Consider the following 16,483-nt stretch of genomic DNA (forward strand, 5'->3'; position numbering starts at 1 on the left):
AGTGCAGTGTGAGCTGTCACTTGGGGGATGACAGTATCAGCAGGTGAAGGAAAGGACACCAAAGCGTTGATTGATGCATGCCAAGTAGTCCTAGAGAGTAAGCACAGTGCCACAGGGTGAGGGGAAACATTTTGTGATTGGGTAATAAGGTAAGACAGGTAAGTTGGAGAAGAGGTTGAAGAACATGAGATGCCATCCAAAGAGGTTTAGATCTAAGAATTAGTAAATAAGCCGCTAAAGAATTATCTATGGAAAGTGACAAGAAAAGCTCTCTCTTAGGGAGAGAAATTTGGTGGAGGTGTGAATGATGGACTGGAAGGGGATTATCTAGAAGCCAAAAGACCAATTAAGACCAGAAAGAGAAGAAGGCTTTAATATACCTCCTTTTCACATTTAGCTACACAAGACACGTAAAATTGGATATTTTACTACTTTAGCCAATAAATACTGCCCCTGTTCAGGATTTCTTTCTTCTGTCTAACTTTTATCTTTCATCCTTTAATTTATGCCTATCTCTTTTCATTCTGTCTTCAGAGAAGATAAAGTACTATAGGTCCTCATATTTTATATGTGTAAAATCTTTCACAGTAAATGATAATTCATTAACTTTATTTTTCAATTATCTGTGAAAAGGAGACTTACAAAGCCTTAAAGTTTAGATTTTAGGAAAGGTATATAAACCACTTAAGAAATTTTATAGATTAATTTTTTCCAAATTTAGAGGTTTTGCTACTTCAGACCACATGTGCAAAATTAGTTTTGTTGACTGAAGTAAAGTCACACAACGTGAGAATTGTGGGTTAAGTTTTATTTGGGGCAAAATGAGGACTGTAGCCCGGGAGACAGCATCTCAGATAGCTCTGAGGAACTGGTCCAAAGAGGCGGGGGAACTCAGTATTATATATGATTTCAGTGGGGGGGGGGGGGCGTGCAGTCAAGCACACGTTTAGGCATAGGCTTGCTGCTAGTCAGGAGCGGCAGATGTCACCTTTACAGATTTTAGTGATTTTCTAGATATGAGAAGATGCAAGAATTTGGGCTCATAAAATCTTTTCCTGAAAATATCTAACTATCTGAAGGCCTGTTCTGCCAGTTTCCCCAGAGCACAGAGGGCCTCATGGCTGATCTCCACCCTGCACTCCTTTCAGGGAGTATTGGAGGTCAACGGTAGCAGCGGCTCATGATTTAATCCAAGCAGAGGTAGATGGCAAGTGCCAACATGATCCAGTCCTTGTAGAGGCAGGTGGCAAGTGCCAATTTTTCTTTGGCAGTTAGAAGAAGTCAAGTTTTATTGTAAAATTTTTCTATGTACTTCACTTATTTTTTTAAATGTATTTTTCAAGTGTCCATTAACACCGTACTTGTAAAAGCTATATTACATATCTATTTTCATTTTTCTGCTTTTGAAATTTAGATGAACTTTAGGGGAAAATAGCTTTTCTTAGTTTATATAGTTTTAATGAGTTTTCTATGTATTTTTAAAGAAAATCAGACATTTCTGTGCCACCTATGGCAGCTGTTCTTTTCCTTTTTAACTGAGATTTTACTTTTATCAACTACATTAGTCATCTGTATAAATGACTAAAGAAAATACTGTTCTGATAATTTCTAGTTATACTAAAAATATCAACTTTTCTTTTTTTAACATAATTATTTTAATTTGCCCTAATTAATGGTTTTATGCCCTCACACTGACATTTACCGAAAGACTAAGCCACTGTTTAGAAGCCTAGATCTTTCTGAATGTGTTTATATTCAAGTCAACAGTGGCTTGCATAGTTTACTGGCATACTTGTACTAAATGTCATTTCTCTTTCAGATCTGATAAATAATATGAGAAATGATAAAGTTTACAAATCTGTAGGTGAAGATTTCATTTGTCATTCTTTTCCTTGCTTTACGTTTGATTTTTTTAAATTTTTCTTGTCAAGAATCTTGAAAAGAAGGAACATGTATAGCTTCTTTTTCGTAAGTTTATAGCAGTGAGTCTCAAAGTGTGGCCAGTTATCATTAGCCTCACCTGGGAATTTGAAGAAATGCAAATTCTCAGGCCCCACCCCAAACCTTGGCCAGTGATTTGTTTGCAATGAGCCTTCCAGGTGATTTTGATAGCAAAGTTTGAGAACTACTGGTTTATTGCATGGAGCAAGGTTGAATTGTGTAAGCATTTTTAACTAAGTAAGAAAATTGTGTTACTTTCTCTGTTAGGTCTCATTGGTTAGCTTAACTGCAAATGCTCTGGGCTACTCAGAACTTGGTGCCATCAAATCCCTCAGAACACTAAGAGCTCTGAGGCCATTGAGAGCCTTATCCCGCTTTGAAGGAATGAGGGTAAGACTAAATGCTTTAGAATTTGTTGGAATTATAATTGAGAACAAACTGCTGTTTTGAACCTTAGAAATGACAAATCCACGGAGAATTTGTGTCTTTAACATTCATACGCACATAACCAATCAATCAATATTTGTCAGACATCCATAAACTTGACACTGTTGGGGGCACTCACAGAATACAAAGACTGAATGATTACTTCTAATTAGAAGCAATTAGATTGCTTCTAACTAGATTTTCCACTCTGGGAAATTTCTAGCATGTTATGTAGGCTTCTGATGTGAGTCAAGATTATTACGTTCCATCCATTTATAAATGTGCAGGAAGTCCCACTCACTGTAATTTAAAACCACCAAATCATTCCTCATCATTTTTTTCACTGTTCTTTATGATGTGTTTTGAAACCTTTTAAAGTCCAAACCTGGCCTTTCAGCTTTCAAACAAAGGCTGAGATGGCTAAAAGTAGGTCAACTGTGGAAACCTAACACTCATTTAGAAAGGTGGTACAAAGGAATGGGGAGGAATCTGTGCTGCCATTTGTCATCACCTGGGGCTCAAAACCTGAGACCACATACCCTCAGGACTGAAGAATGAATGATACCCTGTCTGGGTAGATTGAGCTATTCAAAAAGAAACTCTTAGATACTTTTTGTGATATTTTAAAATACTTAGGACTTTCTCTGAATGTTACAGACACAACCAGAAATGGATTATGTATGTAGGTGTGTATGCTCATGTGTTTGTGTGCACATGGTTGCATAGAAAAGAATGGCTAGCTATTAAATTCTTTTCACTTTACCAATTTAAAAATCATTCTTTCTGTGGTAGCAGTTTTAGTTTTGAAAAAGGAAAATCAAACTTTCAGTACTAGCTTGATTCTCGTATTTTCTATATATAGTTTGCATTTATAATAACCTAAATTCCTAGTCCTTCCGTAGTTCTGACTCTCTTTTCACTTCTTTTTCCATCTCATTTCTGTGCCAGGTTGTTGTAAATGCTCTTTTAGGAGCCATTCCATCGATAATGAATGTACTTCTGGTTTGTCTGATCTTTTGGTTAATATTCAGTATTATGGGGGTGAATCTGTTTGCTGGCAAATTTTATCACTGTATTAACTACACCACTGGAGAAATGTTTGATGTCAGTGTGGTCAACAACTACAGCGAATGTAAGGCCCTCATAGAGAGCAACCAAACTGCCCGGTGGAAGAATGTGAAAGTCAACTTTGATAATGTGGGACTTGGGTATCTTTCCCTGCTTCAAGTAGTGAGTAACCACTTTATTATTCACTGTGATGTGTTATTAAAATGACTCCAAAATTCTTCTTGGTATTTGCAAATACATACTTCCTCAGGCTCTTCTGCGTAGATTCTTCCTCAATCATGGCCGAACTGACTTTTCTGCACCATGCTGGACACTGGACAGCTCTACAAAGTTTATAGCCTCCCAGACTATGCATTAGTTTCCCCAGCACAGGTCTTTGTTATTGAGATCTCTATGAGGAACCCCCCGTTTTGGCCATCTCTAATCTAAGCAAAGTAGAGGCACTGGTGCGAGGGTGGAGTTGGAAAGGTGTGGAGGGTAATCGATTTCTGTCCTCCTTCTCAGGTACCAGACAGTATGTAAACCCTCGCCAAGTCTCCACCCACCCAACCTTTACCACCACCATAACCAAATGTATGCCTCAGACAGACTCCTACCTTGATTCCCATCTTACTGCCTGCTGCTTGAACACTTTCAGACAGGGAGACTGTTCTCTTGCCAGTGAAAACCTTCCTATCATGTTTGTTATGTCTGTTATAATTTCATAAAAATACATTCAACTTCTCAACTGACCACTCTAAGTCATGTCTACATGCTCCCTGAGATGATCCACCTGCACAGTATCCAACACTATATAAATATTGCAGGAGCCTCTAGCACTAAGGAACTGAAAAAATATATAACAAGAATTATTTTCAGGATTACTGTGTCCACAAACACCCCCCTCCAAATATTTAAAAGAGTAAATTGCAGTTAGATATGTTTGTTTTCAGGTTATAATACTGCTTCTTATAGAATGATTGCCTCAAAATAGTGTATTCAGTAATATTGAGGATAGTTTCAAGAACAAACCATCGTGATTGGTGATTGTTGATAATACCATTTAGAAAAGAATAAGTTTGAAAAGAAAGCATCAAGATCAAACAGTGCAGCATATTTTTCAGTTTGTCTATAGTAGTACTATTTATGTGAAACTATTTTGTGTTATATTATTATAGATACATCAGAATCAAAGGTTGTTGGTAATTGCTTTTATGATATCATATTGTTATAATCCATCATGATTTACTTATAGATGTTAAAGTTGTATATAAAGATGTTGTAGAAGAATACGAAGTTGAACTCTTTTCAATGCATATGTTTGCCCAAAAAGTTTAATTTTCTTTTGTTTGTTTTTTTGTTTGGGGGGAGGTAATTAAGTATTTGTTTATTTTGATGGAGGTACTGGGAATTGAACGCAGGACCCTGTGCATGCTAGGTACGTGCTCTACCATGCAGCTATACCATCCTCCCCAAAGAGTTTAAATATTAATTACGAATTATTTTATATACCTATTTTTGAATGAATCTTGGCCATTAATTCTGATATTTAATATTTTTTCTAGAATTGTAATTTGTGAGGGAAAAAATTAAATGATGTGCCTTTTTTACAGGCAACATTTAAGGGATGGATGGATATCATGTATGCAGCTGTTGATTCACGAAATGTAAGTCTGTTTAGAGGGAAAACTGTTTAATTTGATCCAGTGACTATTTCCACAGTGTTGTAATTTAGTGGTATTATCAATAAAATAAAACTATGGGTCCATTTAAAGAGCACATCTATATTGGAAAACTAAAATACGCAGCCTTACATTATTTCTTCCAAAATTTGATTTGAATGTCTTTCTCTACTCACTGTGAATCTTTTAACATATCTTTTCTAGTATCTAGCATGGCACCTGGCACTTAAAAATTTGTTGACTGTATTTTTTAAATGAGACATTTTATTTTTGGTTCTGACAGTTCTGGCCATGAAATAAAGGCCCTCACAGGCACTTTCTTCATCTGTCACAGATTTCCTCTAGCTTTTGCTCTTTCTTGTTGATAGGAGGAATCTGACTAATGGTGAAAAAACAAACAGAAAACCAACCAAACAAACAAAAAACCTAATGGTATTTCTCTCTGGGAAGTGAGATTTTGTGGTAGAAAGAAGGGTTTTCATAATCTACCTTATACAAATCAGCACTTTTGAAGTTTTTTTGTATAATCTCCATAATTTCTCACTATTTAACAATAAAGGAAGAAATCACACTTTGAAAAAAAGAGATTGGCTTCTGGTGTATTGCCAGAGCATAGGAAGTAAGCTCCAAATGTTCTATCCCTGGCACCAAATACCAGGTGGTAACTTAGAAAGAATTCTTGAGTTATTTTTTTTCCCTCACCTTGTTAAAAAAAGAGAGTGTGAGAGCTTGACGCCCTGCATTGTGTCTCCATGATCACTATCAGGAATCCCAGTTACAAGCTTTTTTTGAATGAGTAATAATTTATTCTTTATTACCACTCACTGTGCTAAGGGCTTTCTTACATTATCATTTTCTGCAGACGGTTCCTCCCTATTTGATTAATTCATTTAAAGTTCTCTTTATCTTTCTTATCAATAACCTACATGACTTGGAACTTACTTTCAGTTTCTTCCTTAATAACCTAGCATATGCTGTCTGCTATATAACTCCTCAGCATTCAAGTATTTCAAGAAAGATGGAATCCAGTTGGCCACTAAAACTATGAAAAGTTATTCACTGTTACTCTCATTAGTCAATAGAGAAATGTAAATTTAAGCCAAAATTAGATATCACCTACACACTTTCTTGATTGGTAATATTAAAAAGTCTGACAATATCAAGTACTGCCAAGAATAAATAGCAGTAAGAACTCATAGTATGCTGGTGGGGAGAAAAATGGGTAAATATTCCTTTTTAAAAGTTGAGCACTATCAACATTATTCATTAAAGTTCAAGATATTCTTTAGCCCCACAATTCCATTTTTAGCAATATATTCTATAGAAACTTACATACATATATATAGAAGAACCTATGTCCAAGAATGAACATAACATTTTTTGCACTAACAAAAACTGTAAACAACTCAAAAGTAGTAGAAAAGGGGCAAATAATTGCATATTACACAGTGTTGAAAATGATACATGAATACAGTACACACAATAACGTAGATGAATCTTAAAAATATAACAGTTATAACAAATGTATCTGCTAGATAAAATGCAGACACAACTAACTTAATTGTTCAAGAATGCATACTTAAATACTAACTCTAAAAAAAAATTGCTATAAAAGTCAAGATAATGATTCCTTCTAGCAAGGATGGTAGAATTTATGTTTGGGAAGAATACACCAAGGGTTTCTGACACCCTGATAATATCCTGGGTTGTGAAATTCACTTTATATCAATTTATTACATCTTATACTTATGTGCTGTGCACTTTTCTGTATGTATTATATTTAATTTTAAGGCATTTAAAAGTATCATTCTATATCACTGTCCACTACACACACACATAAATAAAATGGAAGTTTCATCAAAGAGCAGGTACTTTTACAATATTTCTATTTTACCCTTTTTCGTTAGGAAGAAAATTCCATGATATAGTACATTACCCTCTAAATTGATTTCATGACACAATGGGTCATCATCTGCATTCATTACATCTGTGACTGTTTAACTTCATTGGTTAGGACAATGTCCTTTGAGACCTAAACTATAGATTACAGCCAAAGCTCAAACCAACTATCATACTTTTTAAAAAATCAGACCTGTGCTGAATAAGAGAGGGCATCATTGTTACAGAAATAGTGCTTAAGGCCTGCTAGTAGGATGAATCAGTAGACTCATTTTCAGAACGGAAGGATCCTTCTGATGTACCTATATCCATACATATAGTAATAATTTGAGTCTATCAAGAGAAATATGTGATATAAATCAAACCTTTATACTTATCTATTACTACTGGCCAGTCACTGTTCTAACACTTCTCATAGATTAACATATTGAACATTCCCAACTACTATGAGGTGTAGGTTCTATTATTTCCATTTTGCAAATGAGGAGACCGAGTTAGAGAGTAAAATTTGAAAGTTTTTAACATAAAATAGTGTGACTCTTAACATCTGTCTGTTGGAAGAGGAAATCCTCACTTTGCATGCCTCATTGAAGTCTTTGCTTATAAAGGACATTCATAATCTAGGCATTTATTGGGTGAAATTAATTTTAATTATTCAGACTTTTCTATGAGTTGTCTCATTCTTTCAAGTCAGTGAACAGTCTTAGGACCTCTTCAATAGGTGTTTGAATGTTTATGAAACCTGATGTTTCATAAAAGCTATTTAATTTTTTTAATTTCCAGTAATTGAGACATGCTTTGAGAATTGAAAATTCTTCAAGTATCTTTTTTATGAAAGTATAGGTCTAACAGTTAAATTTTTCATATTTTATAGGTAGAATTACAACCCAAGTATGAAGACAATCTGTACATGTATCTTTATTTTGTTATCTTTATTATTTTTGGTTCATTCTTCACTCTCAATCTTTTCATTGGTGTCATCATAGATAACTTCAACCAACAGAAAAAAAAGATAAGTATACTAAAATTTCATCTTTGCTCTAAAATGTGAACTTAACATATCACACTGTTTCCTTTTGGCTGTAAATGCAATCACCAAAAAGAAAGAATATAAATTCAGAAATTATTTGAAGTACTTAATAATCTATGAGTTTTTAAGTAAGTGATAATTCAGATAGCATATATTGATATTTCCAGTGTAGAAATCTGACCAATATGGCATAATTTATGTATTGAATATATGCATCTCCAAAATACATGTATTAATTAGTAACATTAGAATAGAATGTGGGGCTAATTTTCACAGAATTACTAAGATGAATTTTATAGCTAGCAAAGAACATGATTTTTACAAGTTTTGCTTTCATTTCTTTACTTTGGAGGTCAAGACATTTTTATGACGGAAGAACAGAAGAAATACTACAATGCAATGAAAAAACTGGGTTCAAAGAAACCACAAAAACCCATACCTCGACCTGCTGTAAGAATAACACACTTTCATCATCAGTAAAAGCTATGTTATCTACCACTTTTACAGCCCAAATTGCTAGATACTAGTTTTGGTGAATTTGCAAAACAAAGTTTTTGCCTTAGCAATGTGACTAGCTAGCCTAAATAGCCTAAGTACTTGTATTTTATATATACATAGTATGAATAGACTATGTGTTATATTTTATATAGACATAAAATATATATTTAAAAAACTTTGAAACTTATCTAACAATATTATTCCATAGGACTGATATCATTGAGGAGCTTCTAATAATGTAGAGAAGAAAACATATTCATATATAATAGTGTTCGGAATACTGAATGTTCTCAGACTGCAGTGGGGATCAATTGATATAATTGGTACATATCAGATATGCCCCATATTCTGTCCAACTGTGCAGATTGAATGGACTCCCTAATGAAACAAGTCACAGGTCTTGTTTTATTCCTGGTTTTAAGAAAAGTCTCCTATTTCCTCCTAGCATCTTGCCCCTAAATCAGATGACATAATCCTTTTAATGACTTTTTATAGCTATTCCAATTGCATATTTGCCAGTGGCTACTGGTTCTGTTTGGTTACTGCAGGGAAATGTTGACAGGAGAGTCCCTGAGTTCTCCCATCACTCCTGGAAGTGTGGCTCAGATACTAAGTCTCAGAACTCCTCCCCCAAGGTGTACATGGTATAAGGCAATGCAGCATTCCCCAGGAATCCTGACTCTATGAATTCATTAGTGATGATGTAAAACTGGCCTAGCTAAAACTGACCATGCCTGTGTTTCGTTTGTAAGTTAGCCAAAAGCCTGAAGAAAATGGATAGTTATATTGCACACAGCATAAGGAATGTACAATTTGAGCCTACTCTTTGAGAAATATTGCAACTTGAATGAGTAGGAAGGAAAACATAGTAATACCCTCCATGAGAACATGTATACTGCAAAGTCATGGAAATAAATATTGCAGGCAAGAATAGTGATGTATTTGAAATAGTGAGTAGTAAATATAAATTTTCTGAGTCAAGGTCACCACTATGAATCTGAAGAAATCTATTTTAATTAACACAAATAAAAATGCAATATAATTAAGTGAACAGAATGATAATCTGAAGAAAAAGAGATTTTAGGGATGGATATGAGAAGATGTTAGAGACAAAATAACGCTGAGCCTTAGACAAGAAGATAACCCTTATATACAAGAATATAAGTCCACAATATGAGGTCATGCCAATAGGACTGGAACACAGGAGATAAGTGAGCCAATAAGAAGGCTCAGTGGGATGAGACAGCTATAAATATAGGAAAAGAGGGAGGACATGTAGATAATGAAGAATCTAAAACAGTTAATGTGAAATTATTGATTCCACTAACATAAACGAAAGTCTTGTAAAGCATTTGGAAATACAGATTTACGTCTTATGGATATGAAAGAAGGATTTTAGAGTGTCAGGCATAATTCAGTTGAGCTCTGAAGGACAGATTCATTTTTTGAAAGACAATTAGAATATACCAAAAAAATAAAACCCTCAAAAAGTGCTAAGCATGACACCTTGAGCACGTCACCATTATAAGAAGAGATAAATCAATGAAGGAGTGAGGTTTATCAATAAGGCAGCATTTAGATAGACAAATAGATGTATAATTTAAAGCAAAATTTTATAAGGCTATTTATTTCAGTCAAATGACATAAATTTACCTAGTAAGAGGCAGGGATGCATGGGAAATAATCAGTGCATTTAGCTACAATATTATTGGCAACAATTTAGCAAATTAGAAAATGGTTTGGTAAAATCCATCCATTAAGTCATTCATTAACAATGTACTATGCTGAGCATTTGGAATTAAATATTGAACAACATAGAGTTATTTGGTGATCGAATATTCACGCCAACAAATAGAAGTATCCAAGAAGGAAAGAATCCATTTGGCTGTGAGAGCTGGTAAGGGAAAGGGGGATGATTAATCAAGGAAGCTAGGGAAAGCTTCCCTGAAGCATGAGCTGAGGACTGAAGAATGAGAAAATGTCAATAGGCAAAGTGGGAAGAGAAAAGGAATGTATATGTGAAGGCCCCGAGATAGGAAGGCCAGCGATGCTGGAGTGCAGCACGTCATTTGGGACAGGCTGAGAATGAATAGGTGAGGATTGGCCAGACTTTTCTGGGCTTTGTAGGCCATTTTCAAGAGTAGTCTTTGTCCTTAGAGCAGTGGGAAACCATTGAAAGGAACCTGGTCAGTTTGGGTTTTGTGAAGATCACTCAACTAGTATTGACAGAGGCAGTATGTGCATTGTAGACTCATTTTGGAACCATTTCATTGATGGTAGGTTAACTGAACCAGAGATGAATAAAGGGGATGGATTTGTGAGCTATCACAGGAATGAAATTAAAAGGTTTATTAACTGAATATGAGAAGTGAAGAAGGAAACAACAAAGATGACTTATGAGTTTCTGCCTTACACAACTGTAAGAGTAGTGATGTCATGCAGAATATGAAGTAGGAACATAAATGGAGAGAAAATTGGAGACGCTAGTTTGCAGAATTTGACAATCAAAAGGGAAATCTGAAAGAGGATGAATGTTTAGAAGAAGTAGTAGAATAAAATTTCTTAAGATTGAGAGATTAGGTTGAAAGCAAGAGATTCTGGAGAGTTCAAGAGATTGAAGAGAAAGGGAATAAATATAGAATAAAGTTGCACAGGATGTGGCTCAAGAATAGGGTAGTCTACGTTAGATTTAGAGAGGAAAAGGGACTGATTCCTCCAATGAATTTGAAGTAATATTTTAAAAAATAGGTGTGGAAATCAAGGTAATATAAAATGCAAACAGAAGTAGAAGAGTTTCTTTGTACCGGTTGACTTTGATATTCTCAAAAAAGAAGTAAGAATGGAGGGCAAGAGAATGGGATATTTCTGAGAAGTTTGAAACTATCCTGGGAGCAAATGAGGGACAAAGGATTGCTAATCATTATCAAGGGCCAGGATGAAGTGAAAGAACATAAACCTTTGCTGAACAAGTCCTCCAAAGTTATATAGGTTACTCCAGCACATTCTGGGATTTAAATTGTAGCTAGTGATCCGTGACCAGGGTTTGGAGTTGTACCTTGAGGTGACCCACTGGAAAACTAAATGGGCAGAGGCTCTAAGAAGCTTTCTGTTGATCATGCTGATATGGAAATAAACACCGGGTTAATTCTGATACCCATCCACAACCCATGGGATAACAAAGATTCATTATAGTGTCAAATATTTACTGACTGTTCATCATACGCATGGTGATATTCTGGGCACTGAGAACCTAACAGGTGGTTCTTAACATAAGGTCAGTGTATAAAATTGGTATTATGAACAGTGTAAACAAAACAAACACATTTGGAAAGAGTTAGATATTCCAATATACAGAATTTTCTCCCAAGTATGAAACAAACATGGAGTGTCCTTATACAAGCTGCATTTTCATATTGCTATGTTAAAATCAGACAAGTTGAACTTGATTTTTTTTCCATTTTCTAAGTGAATTTTACATATTCTTTGTTTCAGAACAAATTCCAAGGAATGGTCTTTGATTTTGTAACCAAACAAGTCTTTGATATCAGCATCATGATCCTCATCTGCCTCAACATGGTCACCATGATGGTAGAAACCGATGATCAGAGTCAAGAAATGACAAACATCCTGTACTGGATTAATCTGGTGTTTATTGTTCTGTTCACTGGAGAATGTGTACTGAAACTAATCTCTCTTCGTTATTACTATTTCACCATAGGATGGAATATTTTTGATTTTGTGGTGGTCATTCTCTCCATTGTAGGTAAGAAGAAGTGCTTTTACTCACCTACAGAGATTAAGTAGTGAAAATTGGTGTTTTGAAACTTTAAAGTGTTATCTTACTCATTCATCCCAAAATTTTAAATGAAATTCTAATTAATAGTCCATTCTCAGCTTGCCACTTCTCTAATTGCATGCTGTGTATGAAATGATGTGTAAAAAAAAGAATTCATATTTTGCAGCTTTCATTTATCAGCTAGTCTTACTGCAGAAGACAATAACTACAACTTTGGCATAATACTCCTGAACTCAACATACTCTTGTAGTACAGACAAGTATTGCTTTGACTAAACAATTCTCACACACCTGCACGTATAAATCACTAGGAGAAGTCAAATCATTCATAAATAATTGTCCTTGATAATTGGAATAGCATGTTGTGTGTTTATATATATTCACACTCATACAGGCTTCACATTATCTTTGGGTTCAGATAGTTTTCTATGGTGTGTAATACTTTTTTTCAGAAATAAACATTTTGTTCAAAAATTCAAAGCAGATTCATTTTGTCAGTACACTTTAAGTGTTTATGTGTAGGCCAGCAAATCTGGAAGTAAATATAAGAAATTTAAGATAAGGTTCTTCCTGTTTGAGAAAAGAGAACATAAACATAGAGAGAAAAGTAGTATTCCACTATTTATACACTTTCCTGGTTAAATAGAACTTTGAAACAATATACCATTCCATTTAATCCTGATGACCGTGACATGTGGGAGTAACACAGTGATTAAGGGATGAGACTCTTGGGTCACACAGACCTGGCCTGGTGCTTCTCTATTTTCACTACTTACCCAGCTCTGTGACCTATGGCAAGTTACCTCACCTCTCCAATCCCTGGTTTTCCAGGAAATATTTTTGTAAAGTGGTGTCCTGAGGATTAAATGAGATTATGAAAGTAAATGCACTTGGCACTATGCCTAGCACAAAGAAAAGACTCAGTAAATGTTAAGCCTAACAACAACCAAAAAGCTGCATATTATCACCATTTAGCAATGTGTAAAATCACCAGGCAGGATTCGGTCCCAAGTATGTCTGTCTCCAAAGCCTGGATTGTCTCCTGCACATTATTCTGTCACCTCTCAAATAAAATGGGTCACAAACCATCTCAGAAGAATAAGAATTCTCATATTCCTGGTGCCAGATGCATGCCTTATCAATTCTTATGCAAATACTTAAACTATTAGAGTATTTTAGAAACAAATCCATTTCTGAACTTGGCTGCCACATACATCGTGTCTTTTGATAGGTGCTTTACTTGAACTAGGAAAAATGACCAATAATACCTTCAGTTTGCATAAAAGTGTTAATGTTGTAACACTAAACATATTAGTTTCATTTTGCTAAACAAACATTGCAGATTGTGTGTACATGTAAATGTGTGTATACTTAATTCTCATGTCAACATTTTGTAAAACTGGTTAGTGCTTATCTTAGAATGTAAATTTTAATTTGCTGCTGTTAAATATTAACACGTTTTTTGCTGTATCTTGGCTTTCTATAGGCATGTTTCTGGCTGAGTTGATAGAGAAATATTTTGTGTCCCCTACCCTGTTCCGAGTGATCCGTCTCGCCAGGATAGGCCGGATCCTGCGTCTGATCAAAGGGGCGAAGGGGATCCGCACGCTGCTCTTTGCTTTGATGATGTCCCTTCCTGCACTGTTTAACATCGGCCTCCTGCTCTTCCTGGTCATGTTCATCTACGCCATCTTTGGCATGTCCAACTTCGCCTATGTTAAGAGGGAAGTTGGAATTGATGACATGTTCAACTTTGAAACCTTTGGCAACAGCATGATCTGCCTGTTCCAGATCACAACCTCTGCTGGCTGGGATGGGCTACTAGCACCTATTCTCAACAGTGGACCTCCAGACTGTGACCCTGAAAAAGATCACCCCGGAAGTTCTGTTAAGGGAGACTGTGGGAACCCCTCTGTTGGGATTTTCTTTTTTGTCAGTTACATCATCATATCGTTTCTGGTTGTGGTGAACATGTACATCGCTGTCATCCTGGAGAACTTCAGTGTTGCTACTGAAGAAAGTGCAGAGCCCCTGAGTGAGGATGACTTTGAGATGTTCTATGAGGTTTGGGAGAAGTTTGACCCAGATGCCACCCAGTTCATAGAGTTCTCCAAGCTCTCTGATTTTGCGGCTGCCCTGGATCCTCCGCTTCTCATAGCAAAACCAAACAAAGTCCAACTCATTGCCATGGATCTGCCCATGGTCAGTGGGGACAGGATCCACTGCCTTGACATCTTATTTGCCTTTACAAAGCGTGTTTTGGGTGAAAGTGGAGAGATGGATGCCCTTCGAATACAGATGGAAGAGAGATTCATGGCATCGAACCCCTCCAAAGTCTCCTATGAGCCCATTACAACCACTTTGAAACGCAAACAAGAGGAAGTGTCTGCTATTGTTATCCAGAGGGCTTATAGACGCTACCTCTTGAAGCAAAAAGTTAAAAAAGTTTCATGTATATATAAGAAAGACAAAGGCAAAGAAGGTGATGGAACACCCATCAAAGAAGATACCCTCATAGATAAACTAAATGAGAATTCAACTCCAGAGAAAACCGATGGAACACCCTCCACCACATCTCCACCTTCCTATGATAGTGTGACCAAACCAGAAAAAGAAAAATTTGAAAAAGACAAATCAGAAAAGGAAGACAAAGGGAAAGATATCAGGGAAAGTAAAAAGTGAAAGTAAGAAAGAAAAGAAAGAAAGAAAGAAAGAAAGAAAGAAAGAAAGAAAGAAAGAAAGAAAGAAAGAAAGAAAGAAAGAAAGAAAGAAAGAAAGAAAGAAAGAGAAAGAAAAGGAAGGAAGGAAGGAAGGAAGGAAGGAAGGAAGGAAGGAAGGAAGGAAGGAAGGAAGAAGGGAAGAAGTGAAGAAAGGAAGAAAATTCCATTTTGTGATCAATTGTTTACAGCCTGTGATGGTGATGTGTTTGTGTCAACAAGACTCCCACAGGAGGTCTATGCCAAACTGACTGTTTTTACAAATGTATACTTAAGGTCAGTGCCTATAACAAGACAGGGACCTCTGGTCAGCAAACTGGGACTCAACAAACCAGAGAAACAGCATCAACAGGAGGTTTCTGTGTTCACAACCAGCTGACACTGCTGAAGAGCAGAGAGTTATGGCTACTCAGATGATAGGAACCAGTTTAAAGGGGGGAGGGAAGTTAGATTTTTATGTAAATTCAACACGTGACACTTGATAACACTAACTGTCACCACTGTTTATGTTTTAACTGCCACATCTGCCATATTTTTACAAAATGTATGCTGTGAATTTATCACTTTTTTTTTAATTCACAGGTTGTTTACTATTATATGTGACTATTTTTGTAAATGGATTTATGTTTGGGGAGAGGGAGTAAAGGTAGGAAATTCTATGTTTCTGTCGTATAACTGGGAATATTTTAAATGAAGGCATGCTGCACTTCTCATTCTCACACGAAAAAAAATCACATCACAAAAGGAAAGAGTTTACTTCTCATGTCAGGATGTTTTTAGATTTTTGAGGTGCTTAAATAGCTATTCATGTTTTTAAGGTGTCTCATCCAGAAAAATTTTACTGTGCCTGTAAATGTTCCATAGAATTCACAAGCATTAAAAAGTTGTTTTATTTTTACATAATCCATTATATGTACATGTATATATGTATATACGTATGTATATACAGGCACATATACATATATGTGTATACACACACATGCACGTGCACACACAGACACACACACCATTACATAGTCATTCAGAGTCCTGACAGCATGACTATAACATTTTTGATAAGTGTCCTTTGGCATAAAGTAAAAGTATCCTATCAGTCCTTTCTAAGAACCTGAACTGACCAAAAAGCATCCCCTACCACCACTTTATAAAGTTGATTCTGCTTTTTCCTGCAGTATTGTTTAGCCATCTTCTGCTCTTGGTAACGTTGACATAGTATTATGTCAATTAAAAAAAAAAGAAAGTCTGCTTTGTAAATAGTAATTTTACCCAGTGGTGCATGTTTGAGCAAACAAAAATGACGACTTAAGCACAGTATTTATTGCATCAAATATGTACCACAGTAAGTATAGTTTGCAAGCTTTCAACAGGTAATATGATGTAATTGGTTCCATTATAGTTCGAAGCTGTCACTGCTGCATGTTTATCTTGCCTCTGCTGCTGCATCTTAT

At 35.7% G+C, this 16,483-nt stretch overlaps 1 protein-coding gene across 4 annotated transcripts in view; it reads left to right on the plus strand.

Annotated features, from left to right (window-relative positions):
• Window positions 1–15,008, plus strand: part of LOC105091047 (sodium channel protein type 2 subunit alpha) — an 80,684-nt gene extending 65,676 nt beyond the window's left edge. For all 4 annotated transcript variants that reach the window (XM_064484871.1, XM_064484869.1, XM_031451571.2 and 1 more), the window contains 7 exons: window positions 2,209–2,331; window positions 3,316–3,597; window positions 5,028–5,081; window positions 7,870–8,007; window positions 8,371–8,475; window positions 12,016–12,286; window positions 13,805–15,008. In XM_064484871.1, coding sequence (XP_064340941.1) covers window positions 2,209–2,331; window positions 3,316–3,597; window positions 5,028–5,081; window positions 7,870–8,007; window positions 8,371–8,475; window positions 12,016–12,286; window positions 13,805–15,000 — 2,169 coding nt within the window. In that variant the 3' untranslated portion in view covers window positions 15,001–15,008. The remainder of the gene's footprint in view (window positions 1–2,208; window positions 2,332–3,315; window positions 3,598–5,027; window positions 5,082–7,869; window positions 8,008–8,370; window positions 8,476–12,015; window positions 12,287–13,804) is intronic.
• Window positions 15,009–16,483: the final 1,475 nt, after the last annotated feature.

This window comes from Camelus dromedarius, chromosome 4 (genome assembly GCF_036321535.1).
Source record: "Camelus dromedarius isolate mCamDro1 chromosome 4, mCamDro1.pat, whole genome shotgun sequence".
Lineage (NCBI taxonomy): Eukaryota > Metazoa > Chordata > Mammalia > Artiodactyla > Camelidae > Camelus > Camelus dromedarius.